At 44.2% G+C, this 13995-nt stretch overlaps 1 protein-coding gene across 1 annotated transcript in view; it reads right to left on the bottom strand.

Annotated features, from left to right (window-relative positions):
• LOC141990084 (cytosolic phospholipase A2 zeta-like) overlaps positions 1-12475 on the bottom strand; it is a 38539-nt gene extending 26064 nt beyond the window's left edge. The window contains exons 1-3 of the mRNA XM_074957049.1: positions 12261-12475; positions 9099-9171; positions 1428-1564 (exon numbers count right to left, since the gene is read on the bottom strand). Coding sequence (XP_074813150.1) covers positions 1428-1564; positions 9099-9171; positions 12261-12371 — 321 coding nt within the window. The 5' untranslated portion in view covers positions 12372-12475. The remainder of the gene's footprint in view (positions 1-1427; positions 1565-9098; positions 9172-12260) is intronic.
• Between the last annotated feature and the right edge of the window lie 1520 nt (positions 12476-13995).

The raw sequence follows: 13995 nt of genomic DNA, 5'->3' as shown, positions 1-13995 counted from the left end.
AAGGACAGCAGTTTCCTCTCTTTCAGGGTGATTCAGAAGCAAATAACTTCCTGATCATCACTGCTACTGGGCAGAGGCAAGCCCAGCTGGGATTAACAGAAAGGTGCACTAGTGGGTAATTGGAAGACACAAAGTACAGTTGCCTATAAATGGCCTGTGCAGTAGCATTATGCTTCAAGGAGACTGCTAAACTACAGAAATGCTCCAGGTTAGCCTTAGCAGTAGCAGCCAGAACTTAAGCGTCCTCAGGAATTAGAGGGAATATAAAGATCTTTGTTATTTTATGGCTTTTATTTTAGTAATCTAACTCCTACCTGTTTGTAACTTTCTGCCAACTTGTCAGAGTCATTTATCAACCCAACTCATGCTCCCAGCAGCCACAAACCACCATGACACAGGCCTGGTCCAGCTGGGAATCTTAACTAATTTCTGCAGAGAGGGTTTTGGGGGTTTTTTTTGTTTTTTTAAGAGATGCCATCATCTTTTAAAAAAGAATATCCTCATTTATCTATCACTAGTGTCAACGTAGAGCACTGACGCAGACAGAATTTGAGACATTTTCATCATTCATGTTACACTACAGTCAAGCTTTAGCAATAGGTGACAAATTTACTCTCTCTCCGCTCATGACTTTTAATTCTGTATTTCTGTAATATTGGAATTATTGCAGCCAGTAAAACAAACTCACAGTCAACTTGTATATCACAAACTTATTTGAATTTAGTTGATCCCAGCATTCTTGCCCACACAGTGATATTACCCTAATGACGGAGACATTAGGGCAAATACAACCGTGAGAAGACAATAGCCCCAGGCTGGGAGAATAAATAACCCAGGAAAGTTTACCTGCATTATCAAGGAATTTCCTGAAACTTTATGGGGCCAGTATCAGATTGCTTGATCACTGTCTATGATGGTGACCAATATTGTCTCATGGTTTCCTTATACTCCCTGGTCTGTCTGTATCCATCTATTGCCCCTCACTTTATGTTTTGATTGTAAGCTCTTTGGGGGAAGGAACTCTTTTTATTCTGTGGTTGTACATTGCCTAGCACAATGGGGTCCTGGTCCATGACCAGGGCTCCTAGACACTGCAAAAATACAAATAGAATATTCATAATGCTCTCTTTCCCCCAGATGCATCAGACAGTACTAGAGAAAAAAAATCCTTCTCTCTCCTTAGCTGTGATTTTCAAGAGTGTGAGCAGTTATGAATCAGCTCTTTTGGTGGCTATGCAGGGACTTGGGGAACATGTTTGAGTGTTGCGAGCAAAGGGCACCTGCATCTAATGGCTCATGTGAGACATCTTACATGAAATGACTTTTTTTTGTAATAAAGATCCTTTGGGTTTTTTAAATTCAAGATCCTGCCACCCAAGGAGCACCAGATAATCTGATCTGCTCCATATCAAAAGGCTCCCCCTCACCTTGACAGCATTGTGGATTCTGTACTGGAAGGTTTCATTCCACTCTGGATTACTGGAGTTGTCAACAACCTGAGTTCGATAAGTGATTGGAGATGCAGTTGGTAGACGCAATTGCACATAGCAGTCTGCCTTGGACACTGGAATGAAAAGGACAGAAGAATGGTATCAGAAATATTCTAATCAGGTATGTGTCATTGCTTTCTATATTCTATCATGTCACAGGATTGTGCAGAATTAATCAGAAAAAAAACAGCTGGACCGGCTGGGAGAGTACCCTCATTAAGACACAAATATTTTCAACAGCAGCAAATTGAATTTCTTTTCACATAAATAGTTCATTTTTCAGGTAGGTCCCAGTGTTAAACACCACCTTCAAAGTGACACTGTTGGGAAAAGGGCTAGTGCTCCAAAGAGGTTTCTTCTTCTGAAATTATTTTACTGTTATTTGGACAGTAGAGGAAAAGATCTCACTGTGCCATTCTTTAAGTTATATTAGCTTATACCATGATCAGAACACCTTGCTTTCATGTGCAGTGGGATCCATGCCCTAGACACCTAATGCCAAAAATCAAACCACGTTTTTGAGTGCAACAGGAGTATCACAATACGGGCACTAGAATCAATCTAATTCTAGAGTACTAAGGTAAAGTGCAACACTCAGGCTGTGTAACATGCATTGGTTTTCTGTTCTCCCGAACACAGACCATAAAGATTGCATAAAGACAAACCAGTGCTGAGTTAAGAGGATATTCCAAACAAGTTAGGCCCTGTGTGTTTCTTTTAACTGGGAAACATCAGGAAATCTCTTCCAGAGAAACCATCAAAACATTAGGAAATCTCTTCCATAAAGTACCTACACCACAGGAAATTCTGACTCTTAGATCCAAGCATGTGATCTAGTCCTATTCCCATTCACAATCAGGATTTCATAGGTTTGTGAATTCTGGCAGAGACACACACTACTAAGAGCTGGAAAGCTCATGTGATAGAACTCAGTGGATCATAATCTACATTAGATATCCTCACAACTGTTTTAAATGTCTTCTTAACATAGATGAAGCCATGAGGACCTATAGATTTTTCCAGGTATCCCTGAAAACAGGATGCAGAATGCAGCGTAGAAAGAAACTTGTTCAGGCAATAAATTTTCTTTAAATTCCCACATGATCCAGCCTGCAGTAAAATTCTGTTCGGGCCTGTTTTACGAGTCATATCTTGGCCTATTAAACCCTGCAGCTTGCCCAGGAAACATGGCTTTCATCCGAAATGCTTTTTGTTAATGTCCTTGGTTCACTGTAATGGTTTCACTTTCAGGTCTGTGCAACTAGGCAAGGTACAAAGTCAAACAATGGAGCTTCAATGAAATATAAATTATATTAAACTGCCTCACCAAATCTACACTACTGCCATCTGCCTTCATCCTGTGCTTTTTCCTCCACAGCAGGGCACTCCCAGATAGCTTCATGTTTCCATAGAGACTGGTTAGGGACGTGGGACTTCCCCTTTTCCCATCCCCGAAAGGAAACAGTTCTAGTCCTCCATCCAGAATACCCTCCAGCCAGGCTCCATCCCTTCCCCAGTGAAGTCAAATCATTTTGGATGGCTGATTCAATCCACTTCAATCATAATAAGGACTTGTCAAAGACAAAGAGGGAATCATATAGAGATGGGCTGAACACTTCAGTAGTCTACTCAACAGACCATCCACAGTCGATTGACGTGTCCTTGACCATTTACCTGAGAAACCCATCAAAGAGGATCTCCATCTCCTTCCACCAGTTGAGGAAGTTATAAAAGCCATCAAACAACTGAACTCTGGCAAAGTATCTGGAAAGGATAGTATCCCAGCAGAATTGTATAAAGGAGCAGGCCCAAAGGCTATTGAGGAGCTTCATGACATCCTGAGTAGCATTTGGAAGGAAGAAGAAATGCCACAAGACTTCAAAGATGCTATTATCATTTCACTGTTGAAAAACAAAGGCACCAAAGCTGACTGCGGAAATTACTGAGCCATTGCTCTCCTCTGTACAGCAGGCAAAATACTAGCTCGCATTCTAATGAACAGACTCATTGCAAATATATCTGAGGAGAATCTGCCAGAAGCACAGTGTGGTTTTAGACCAGGTTGTAGCACTATGGACATGATCTTTGTTGTAAGGCAGGTCCAGGAAAAATGTTTAGAGCAGAACATGGACCTTGCAGTTTGTAACTGTATGCAGTTTTCAACTGATGTGACCAAAGTTTTTGATACGGTCAACACAGAGGGTCTATGGGCTATTCTACATAAACTGGGCTGCCCAAGAAGGTTCGTACAAATCATGTCTGTTCCATGACCACATGACAGTGCAAGTACTCACCAGTGGTGACTTTCCCAAAGCATATGAAATCTCGAATGGGGTGAAGCAAGGCTGCGTATTTGCTCCAGTGCTGTTCAACTTGTTCTTTGCTTGTGTTCTCAACCATGCAATAAAGGACTTGGATTGGGGGATATTCATCCCTCTTTGATCTTACTGCTAAGACCAAGACACTGGAGAGACTTCTCGTCAAGGCACTTTTTGCAGAAGACGGCGCCTTGATGGCTCAGACATCAGGTCAACATTGATAGATTTTTCTGAAGCATCCCAGCTCTTTGGCCTCACCATCAGCCTCAGGAAGACAGAGATCTTGTTCCAATCAGCACCTCATTCCGATGCCCCAGTGCCAGCCATATTCATCCAAGGGACACAGTTGAAAAATGTGGATCAGTTCAAGTATCTGGGCAGTACTGAAGGGCTAAAAGCCATATGCTGTTTATGTTACAACCTGATATATAGACCGTGTCAGCTCTTTTTACAGGCCTAAAGTCCAGAGTTTGGTCAAGAAGACAGAGGCCTAGCAAATAGTGAACAATATTAGCTAAGAAGCAGAACAAATAAAGGACAACCTTGCTTTTTGCTAAAATAAGCTTAGTCAGCAAGCCCAGGTGGAAATTATAATTGGGGGCTTTATCTCAAAGTTGCAAACAGATCTAAGGAATGAAAGGGGCCCTGTTCCTTCCTACACACCAGCCTTGAGTTTATGGAAGAGGTTCAAACATGTCAGTATGAGATATATCCTCCCTCTCACAGATGTACACCCGTCCTCCAAGCCATTGCCAGTGCCTGCCTTAGAAACACAAATGAACAACTAAAAAGCAATCTTTATTGCCATGTACTTTTCATTTGCCTCTTTGCTTTAACCCCTAGTATGTACCTGTTGGACAATCAGAGGAGCTCTTTCATTCCTATGGACCCCAAATCAGAATTCAACATATATATTTTATACTAACACACTATACATTGTTTAAAGGAAAACACCTGTGTACTAATTGTGTCATGTGTTAACCTGAAACCACGGGTGGAGACATTATATAATCTTTGACTATTGGCTACTGTGCTTATCTTGTCTTGCTGCTAGACCTATCCAGGGGTTTGGGACTGCCTACCCAGCCATTTCCCTCCACCCATGGAAAAATCCATATAATCCATTGTAATCAATTGTTTGGCAGCGTCTCTGAGCCTAAGAAGCAAGGTGACACTCCGCCAGCACTGTGCGTAATAAACCCACGTGCTTGATTCTACACAGTGTCCATATTTTGTTCCTTCACTACCATCTCAATTGACTGTTCCCTTGATAAGGAAATTTCCTCCAGAATTAGTAAAGCCAGTCAGGCCCTTGGCCGACTTCAAACAAAAGTTGTTAACCAACACAACATCTGTCTCTCCACCAAATTGAAGATCTACAGTGCAGTGATTTTAACATCTCTCCTGTATGGATCTGAGATGTGGACTCTTTATAGACGTCACATTAAACAGCTTGAGCAATTTCGCATGTGCTCCCTCCGCTCAATAATGAGCATTCGCTGGCAGGACAGAGTGACCAATATTGAAGTCCTTGAGAGAGCAAACTTAACCAGCATTGAAGAAATGTTATTGAAAGCACAACTTAGGTGGACCAGGCATGTCATCCGAATGGAAGACCACCGTCTCCCAAAGCAGATCGTGTATGGGGAGCTAAGTCAGGGCAAAAGAAAGAAGGGTCATCCGTATAAATGCTTCAAAGATAATCTGAAGAGCAGTCTCCAGTGGGCTGATATCAATCCCAAAGAACTTGAGCAAATGGCTTAGAACAGGATTCACTGGAGGCATCTGACAAGATCAGCACGTGACAAGTTTGAGCGGGATTGATGAAATTATCTCCAGGCTGCATGTGAAAGGCGCCACAGAGCTGCATCATCAAACATCATAGATACAGACTTCCCATGCCCTCAGTGCAGCCGACTCTGTGCATCAGGATTCAGACTGCGGAGTCATATGCATAGCCATATGAGAGAATTGCAACAATGTCGTCATCATCAGCAGCCATGGACTACCAACATATTGTTGCAGAATCCAGGACTTCAGCATTATTGTAGCCTTAGCTGTATAGATACTCAGTATTTAAATAAATTTAGTATTGGATGTTATAGCTAAATCTAAAAACAGACTCAATCTCAAAATCCATACTAATTAAGAAAACACTGTAAACTCAAAATGACCAACAGGATTTTAAAAGTCATGGGGCTGTAAAAGCAAATATTAAAAAAGGGGAAGGAAAAATTAATCAAAATATTAGAAACAAAAATGGATTGGAGGGCACAGAACAGCTTTACTTTTAGCATCATTCATGCACATTACAGAGTTAAACAATAAGCATAACAACAAAGGGAGAAAGAAAAGGGGGGCTGTAGTCCATGGAGAAGACAGATGTATAGGGGCTCGAAGTAAGACAAAGTTTATGCAGATAGATGCAGGAAGGCAAGAGTTGCATGGTAGAAGGCTCTCTCAGCCACATTGGTGAAACTGTGTTTAAAAAACACAGTGAAGGCCCTGGCTGGATGTGCACAGGGAGCAGAGACATAAGAGGTACTAATTTGAATCCTGGCTCTATTTCAGTCCTTGAAAATATATAAATACATTTTAGTAGGAAAAAGTTTTATGTAAATATTGTGACAAAGTTCCTCCTCTACCTTGGTGGGTTAGGCATTAGGGTGTGGGTCAGACTCGGGTGCTTCTCCCTCCTGGGTAGCCTCCTTTTCAGCTGCTCGGGTCCGTCTAACTACGAGAGTGACTCTCTGGCTTTGGGCCAGCATTCAGGTTCCCAAGGCCTTAGCTGCCCTTCTTTCCATCTTTCTACGCTGTCTGGGAGTGGAGAACAAATCTGGGGATATTTCAGAGAAGGTTGGGGGTTGACAGTATACTGTGGATGCCTCACTACTTTCAGGGCTTCCCCCTTTCTCCAATTCCCCTATCGGGAGTAAGTCTCCAAACCCTGGGAAGTCCCTCCCTATGAGCACCGGGTATCAGAGTTTAGGGACTACACCTGCTGCTACCTCAGTAGTGTTCCCCTGAATCTTGATTTTTACTGGGATGGTGGGGTAATAACCAATTGTCCCATGGACGCATGTTATCCCCATATGCTTAGCCCACAGCAGCTGACTACACTTCACAAGCTTCCCCGAGACAAGCGTGATAGCACTCCCCAAATCCATCAGTGCTGTGGTCTCTACCCCATTTAGCTTCACTGGTCTGGTGTACATATGTGGGGTTAGTGAGACCCCCACAAGGTGGATGAGGGAGCATGGGTCTGCCCAGTTCCCCAGGTTACATTGCATAGGCTCCTCGGCATTGGGACACTGTGCAGCTATGCGTCCCCACTCCCCACAGGCGTATCATCTGAATGGAGCCCTAGGCGTTCCCCAGTTTCTTGGTTTGGGCAGTCTAACATCATGATCCTCTTTCCCCTCAGGGCTCCGTCTCTTTGTGGCTTCCAGTGGGCCTTCAGCCACTCTTTTTCCACCTGGGCTCTCCTGGTGGCCCAGTCACCCGAGCTCTCAGGCTTGGTGCTGCTAGTTTAACCCAGGGTGCTTCTTCCTTAACTGGTCAGGTCAGCTCCCTCGCCGTCCTTTGCCTTTCTACTAGCATGACAACCTCGTCGTAGGTGGAAGGTCTGTTCTGGCTTACCCAGGCACGAAGGTCTGGAGGTAGTCCTCTCATGTACCGGTCAATGACAAGAACCTCTAGTATCTCCTCCGGACTCCGGGAATCAGTTCATAACCACTTTCGTGCAAGATGGATGAGGTCATATAAATGGGAGCGCGGGGTTTTGTTTTCCTGGTACCTCCACTCGTGATATCGCTGGGCCCGCACTGCAGTTATTACCCCAGATCTGGCCAGGATCTCTGCTTTCAGCTGGGGGTAGTCTGCCGCAGCCTCTTCAGGCAAATCATAGTAGGCCTTCTGGGCCTCCCCACACAGGAATGGCGCAAGGATGCCAGACCACTGTTCTCAGGGCTAAGCCTCCTGCAGGGCTGTCCTCTCAAAGGCCAGGAGGTATGCCTCTACATCATCCTCCCGCATCATTTTCTGCAGCCAATTGCTGGCCTGTATGATCTGCGTCCCATCATGGCCGTGGTTCAGCTCTGTAAGGACTTTTACCTGGTTTACCAGTTTCTGCAACATAGCCTGGTCCATCAGCAGGTGATTAGTCTCTTGATGCAGCCACACTGCCTCCTGTTGGGCAGCTGCCTGGACAGGGGTAGCCTCCTGCTAGGCAGCTGTGGCTTGTATCAGTGCCCACACTACTTCCTCCATTGTGGAGAAAAAAAATAATAAACCCTCTCCCTTTTTTTTTTTCCTTCTTTTTCCAAACACCCTCCTTCTTCCGCCGCGCTGTGCACACCAGATCCCACTTTTGACACCAGTTGTGACAAAGTTCCTCCTCTTGGTGGGTCTTGCACTTATTGGAGGATTTGCTCACCTTGGAGCTTCACAGCAGCCCTTAGTTTGGCCGTTTTCATGAACCCACAGTCCAGGTCAACTCTTCTTGTGTCTGACCAGGAGTTGGGAGGTTTGGGGAGAACCCGGGCCCGCCCTCTACTCCAGGCTCCAGCCCAGGGCCCTGTGGAATGCAGCTGTCTAGAGTGCCTCCTGGAACAGCTGTGCGACAGCTACAACTCCCTGGGCTACTTCCCCATGGCTCCTCCCAACACCTGCTTTATCCTCACCATAGGACCTTCCTCCTGGTGTCTGATAATGGTTTTACTCTTCCGTCCTCCAACAGTATGCATTCTCACTCTCAGCTCCTAGCGCCTCTTGCTCCCAGCTCCTTACACGCACACCACAAACTGAAGTGAGCTCCTTTTTAAAACCCAGGTGCCCTGATTAGCCTGCCTTAATTGATTCTAGCAGCTTCTTGACTGGCTGCAGGTGTTCTAATCAGCCTGTCTGTCTTAATTGTCTCCAGAAGGTTCCTGATTGTTCTGGAACCCTCCCTGTTACCTTACCCAGGGAAAAGGGACCTACTTAACCTGGGGCTAATATATCTGCCTTCTATTACTCTCCTGTAGCCATCTGGCCCGACCCTGTCACAATATATACTGAAAATGACTGATTCATAGACTCCAAGGTCAGAAGGGACCATCATCATCTAGTCTGACCTCCTGTGTAACACAGGCCAGAGAACTTCCCCCAAGCAATTCCTAGAGCAGATATTTTAGAAAAAACAAGCAAGCTGTGGGGATTCAGTGTTACATCAACCAGAGGAAATCCTGGCTATGTTACAGTTGTGCATTGTGTAGAACATGAGTCTGCACAACCTTGGTCAAGTACTTACATAGATCTGTACCCTTGATATTTCTGGCTCTGAGGACTTTTACTGTGAGGTTGTAGTAAGGATGCTTCTCACGCTGTAAAGACAAGCAGGTTCTGTGTTAATGTCAGCTTCAGCACACCTTCCAAAAACATGCAAATATCAGGATAAGGGAATGAAGTGGAACAACCCGCACAGAGTCCACTATAAGTAAATCTCAGTTTTGAAATATAAGAACTATTTGAAATTGAGAAAGTGAAGACATAAGGTGGTATCTCTGAAGAAGGTGGGCGAAGGACAGAGGCAGAGCACCACAGTGAAGGGAGGCTGAGAATTAAATGAATTCCCATCTCACCACAGGTAAAAGTGGTCTTTTTTTAGATAGTCAAACTGACAGTCATAGAAGAAAAAAGAACTCTTTAGGGCTCACTGTTGTTACAGCTCAGTTTCAAATAGCTTAATTAACCCTATTACTGCTGAGCTATAAATTAGATATTAACTTAATTTTTAAAACCTTCCTCCTAGCTTAGTGTGTCCCATTCATTTGTACAGAACACTTGAGCTACATTGCTATATCGAGCAGAAGTCAGTTGGCCTACGTTCTGAGACTCGCTGCCATGGGTCTTTTTTTCTTTTTTGAAGTCGAGACATATCCCCATTTTACAGATGGGTACTAAGGATAAGATTCCGCCCCCAGCTTACCAGCTAAAGTGATCACTCTCCTTACAATGTGATGCAAGGTAACCTATTTCCCCTTGTTTTTTCCTACCCCCCCCCCCCAAGACGTTCTTGTTAAACCCTGGATTTGTGCTGTAAATGGCCCACCTTGATTATCGTACACATTGTAAGGAGAGTGATCACTTTAGATCAGCTATTACCAGCAGGAGAGTGGGGTGGAGGGAGAGAAAACCTTTTGTAGTGGTAAACACCCATTTTTTCATGGTTTGTGTGTATAAAAAGATCTTCTGTACTTTCCACAGTATGCATCCAATGAAGTGAGCTGTAGCTCACGAAAACTTATGTTCAAATAAATTGGTTAGTCTCTAAGGTGCCACAAGTACTCCTTTTCTTTTTTCTTAATAGGTTTTTCTTCTTTCAATATCCCTAAACTAACCTCTCTACCTAAGCCACCCGCCTCTCTAGCTTCCCAATACTTGGTCTACAAGTTTCAGGAAGGAGATACAGGGCTGCATGTAAGGTTATTTTCCCTTACTCCCTGGTGGAAAATTGCTACTGCCCTGTAGGCTGTTAAATACAGTAAGGATGTGGTTGCAAAAATGCCTGCCATCATGAGTGACTGAACTCTCCTGACTTGACACACAAGGTTCTATAATATTGGCATCCGGGAGATCACACAACACCAGCACACATCCCACTCCCTCACTTCACTCTGAAGGATGTCAGTGTACATCCATGTGTTGCAATCCCAATGATAATGATCCTCTCCAAGAGCCCCTGAGAAAAGATGTTTGCCAACAACAGCCACTCAGCTGAATCAACATTCCCCAAACAGAAGAACTTCCACAACATAAATTAAAGACTCAGAAGCATAGCAAAGATCTCTGCCAACTATGAGAGCTAGGTCTGTTCCAAGTCCCATGTTTTTAAGTAAACTGGCACCTTGCTTAGTCTAATGCAGTTTTATTTCATAAGAGGCACGGTGGTGTCATATCACATTACAAGATAAGCATGCACAGTGAACCCAGAAATTAATGTGACATGACCAAGTTTGCACTACCTGAGTCCCAGGGGCAAGGCAGGCAGGGCCAGAAGAGTAGCTGATTCCTAGCAGAGCAGCTGTTCTATATGAATAATCAATGTTTGTGAAACAGATTCAAGTGTGAGACAGCTCTTGGAATTGAGTTTATGGCCCAGGTGCCCTTTCTCCAGAGGTAGCCTTTTGCACCGTAGGTGAAATTTACTTCCCTGAATAAGTGGCTCTTTTGTGTAGGGGACTTCACATTGCCCAGGAATGCTTCTGGGCTGAGTGAATTGATAAGCATAACAAGCACAGAAAATTGCCAGGTTTGCTATCTGAGTTTGGATGAGCCTGAAACCTCTAAGTGAAACTAAGTGGGTTTGAATCTGAATAAACCAAAGGGACAGCATCTGTGCACCTCTAATTCTCAACAGCAACATTTCACTTGTAAATAGTTAATGTGGCAGGTACTGACTAAAATTTCAAACTAGCAAGTCTCCAAAAATGACAGCTTCACACTCCTGATGAATCCCTGGTTAGACTGCAAAGCACTGGTGTTCAGTAACAATTCTGCCCTCTTGCCCGACTTTGCTCTTCCAAACCCTGTATTAAATATAACAAATTAAAAAACAATTTAAAATGAACAAAGCCACAGTTTTACATAAATCAAACAGAAACCAACAATGACAGGCACACAGCAAACCTCTCATGATTTTTTTCTGTAACCTTTGCTATTTGCCTCCCCCATGAAGCCTCACCTACAATACAAATATAACCACATGAAGGAACCTGGTTAAAAGTGGGCTACCCCCTACCTTGGTTACAAAGCAAGTATGATTTGAATATGTAGTCCAGAGTGGATCTTAACAGCAGCTTTAGCCTTGCTGTAAAACAAGGTTAACAGCCACTCTGCACTACATATTGGAACTCTTGCAAGGTAAGGAACAACTAATTACCAAGTTACCAGACATAGTTGTATTGGTAGTGTAGACAGGGGCTTACTCTGGGCTAATCCTTGCCATACTTGGTAGGATTCAGACTGTAAATTCCCGTTAGCCTGGGGAGCAACTAAAAGGAAAGTGCACAGAATTGCTCTGCTTCTTTATAGTCAAAATAGACTATGGATGAAATCTGCAAAAACATTTCCTTAACTTTGCTCCCACTTAAGTCAATGGGAATTTCACCACCCCTGACTTCAGTGGGAGCTGACTTAAGGCCACACAGAGCACTTTTTAAAATTTCACCATACATTGCCAAACAGACTCCGACCTAGGAAGCCCAGAGTCTAGGAATGAGCAGCTAAGCCCAGTCGCTATCACCACCTTTGCTATCCAAACTCTGCTTTAGGTAGCTTCTCCTACACATGACAAAGGCTGTGTTCACCCTGTTTTAGGGCTGCTTTTATGCATGTGTCATAACTTTTAGTCGCTTCTTTCTCATGTGGGTGATGACACTTAGCGCAAAGGAAGGGCAAAAGTTTACATTACCCGCCGGTGATAGAGCCCGGTATCCTTCCTCTCTTTCCTCTGGAATAGCACAGCAGCCAGAAGTGGGAACATTCGGGGTGACACCCGGCTAAGCAGCACAGCACGGAACATGGGAGACCTTCCCAAACCCTGAGGTAAAGAAACAGGAGTGAAAACACCAAGTCACTGGAATTTGACCGGCTGCTTCTCCTCACTCCTCTGAACTGCTGTAGCTTTGTCCTGAGTTACACACAGAGCTCTGCTCCAATAGGGAGAAGCAATCACTGGGGGAGGGGGTGGTTGGGGGTGTGGCTTGGAGTTGCCTGACAATCCAGTTTACAGCCTCACTGGCAGGTTTTTCCAAACACTAGCAGTAAAACATAAGGGTGGTAAATAAAGTAGATCAAGGGAGCGGAAAGAGGGTCTGACAAGAAGCACTATGTTTTCTTCCAGACTCTGCCACAAACTTGTTCTGTGACTCTGGGCAAGTCGCAACTTCTCTGGGCTTGAATTTCCTGGTCTGTTGAAATACAGAGAAATCCCTATGTCACAGTTCATTAGTGTCTGCAAAGTGCATTGAGATCCTCTGATGGCAGGCAAAAAAGACAGACTAGATAACAATCAAAGTTAAGAATCCAAAGAATTAAGAGGATAAGGAAGATATTTACGTCTATTATGGGGGGGGGGGAACAATGAGGGAGGAAGCAAAGGAAATTATTAGTTAAAAGTATCAGGGGGTAGCCGTGTTAGTCTGTATCCACAAAAAACAACAAGGAGTCCGGTGGCACCTTAAAGACTAACAGATTTATTTGAGCATAAGCTTTCGTGGGTAAAAACCCCACTTCTTCAGATGCATCCAGGTGCCTAGAGCCCAGCCACTCACCAGATCTGCCGCCAGCTTCTCCTCCTCCCAGCCCCCAAACCTCCAAGTACCTAGTACTGTCTAACTTAAACTAAGCCAATAGACACTACACATCTGTACCTCCTCCTCCATTGATGCTAACCTCTCCCACAAGTGCCCTTACCCTGCCCCACTGCTTCCCAGGTGACCGACTGTCCCCTGCTGCATCCCACCCAATGCCATCTGCCCCCATTTCCAGCAGTTACACACCTGGAAATTAGGTGTTGGATGAAGAGTTAAGGAAATCTGAATATACTAGAAGCTTTTTGCCCTGCAGTAATCTAGAGCCTTTTATTAGTTCTTAATACAGTCAATTTTATATCTGAGTTACTCTGACTGTGGCCTCAGTCCTGAAGGCACCATGCCACTCAGAACTGCAGCGTAAGGAAGTAATCGTGCCTAGATAGCATAGCAGCGTAAACCTTATACAAGCATAACTTGATCAGATCAGATCAGAGCATGGCTCTGAGCAAAAAGATTGCCCTTTGCTCCTGCAGTTGCTGATGTCTGTGGCATGTTTTGATTCAACAAACAAAAACAAAACAGCAAGGAGGAAATTTGCACAATTCCCCTTTCTGTTGTTGGCCCCTATTTGTGAGCACCTTGCTAGTCAATGATCAGGTTGTTTCCACTCAAGCAATCACTCCTCCCCTTTGCCAGCGTGTCTTCTAACATGCTGCATGTTTAAAAGGTATTGTCAATTTCTGGCTACATGGGAGTGGGCTGCCCAACCAATGGGAAGTTGCTGGTGGCATCCTCTGCAATAAATGGAGTTAGGGGTATGGGAAGAGCTGTTAAATGAAGCACTTTATTTTCATATATGGGGAAAGGGAAATATAAATAAAAAAACTGAGT

This window comes from Natator depressus, chromosome 6 (assembly GCF_965152275.1).
Source record: "Natator depressus isolate rNatDep1 chromosome 6, rNatDep2.hap1, whole genome shotgun sequence".
Taxonomy (NCBI): domain Eukaryota; kingdom Metazoa; phylum Chordata; order Testudines; family Cheloniidae; genus Natator; species Natator depressus.
This window is presented reverse-complemented; position numbering and strand designations above follow the sequence as displayed.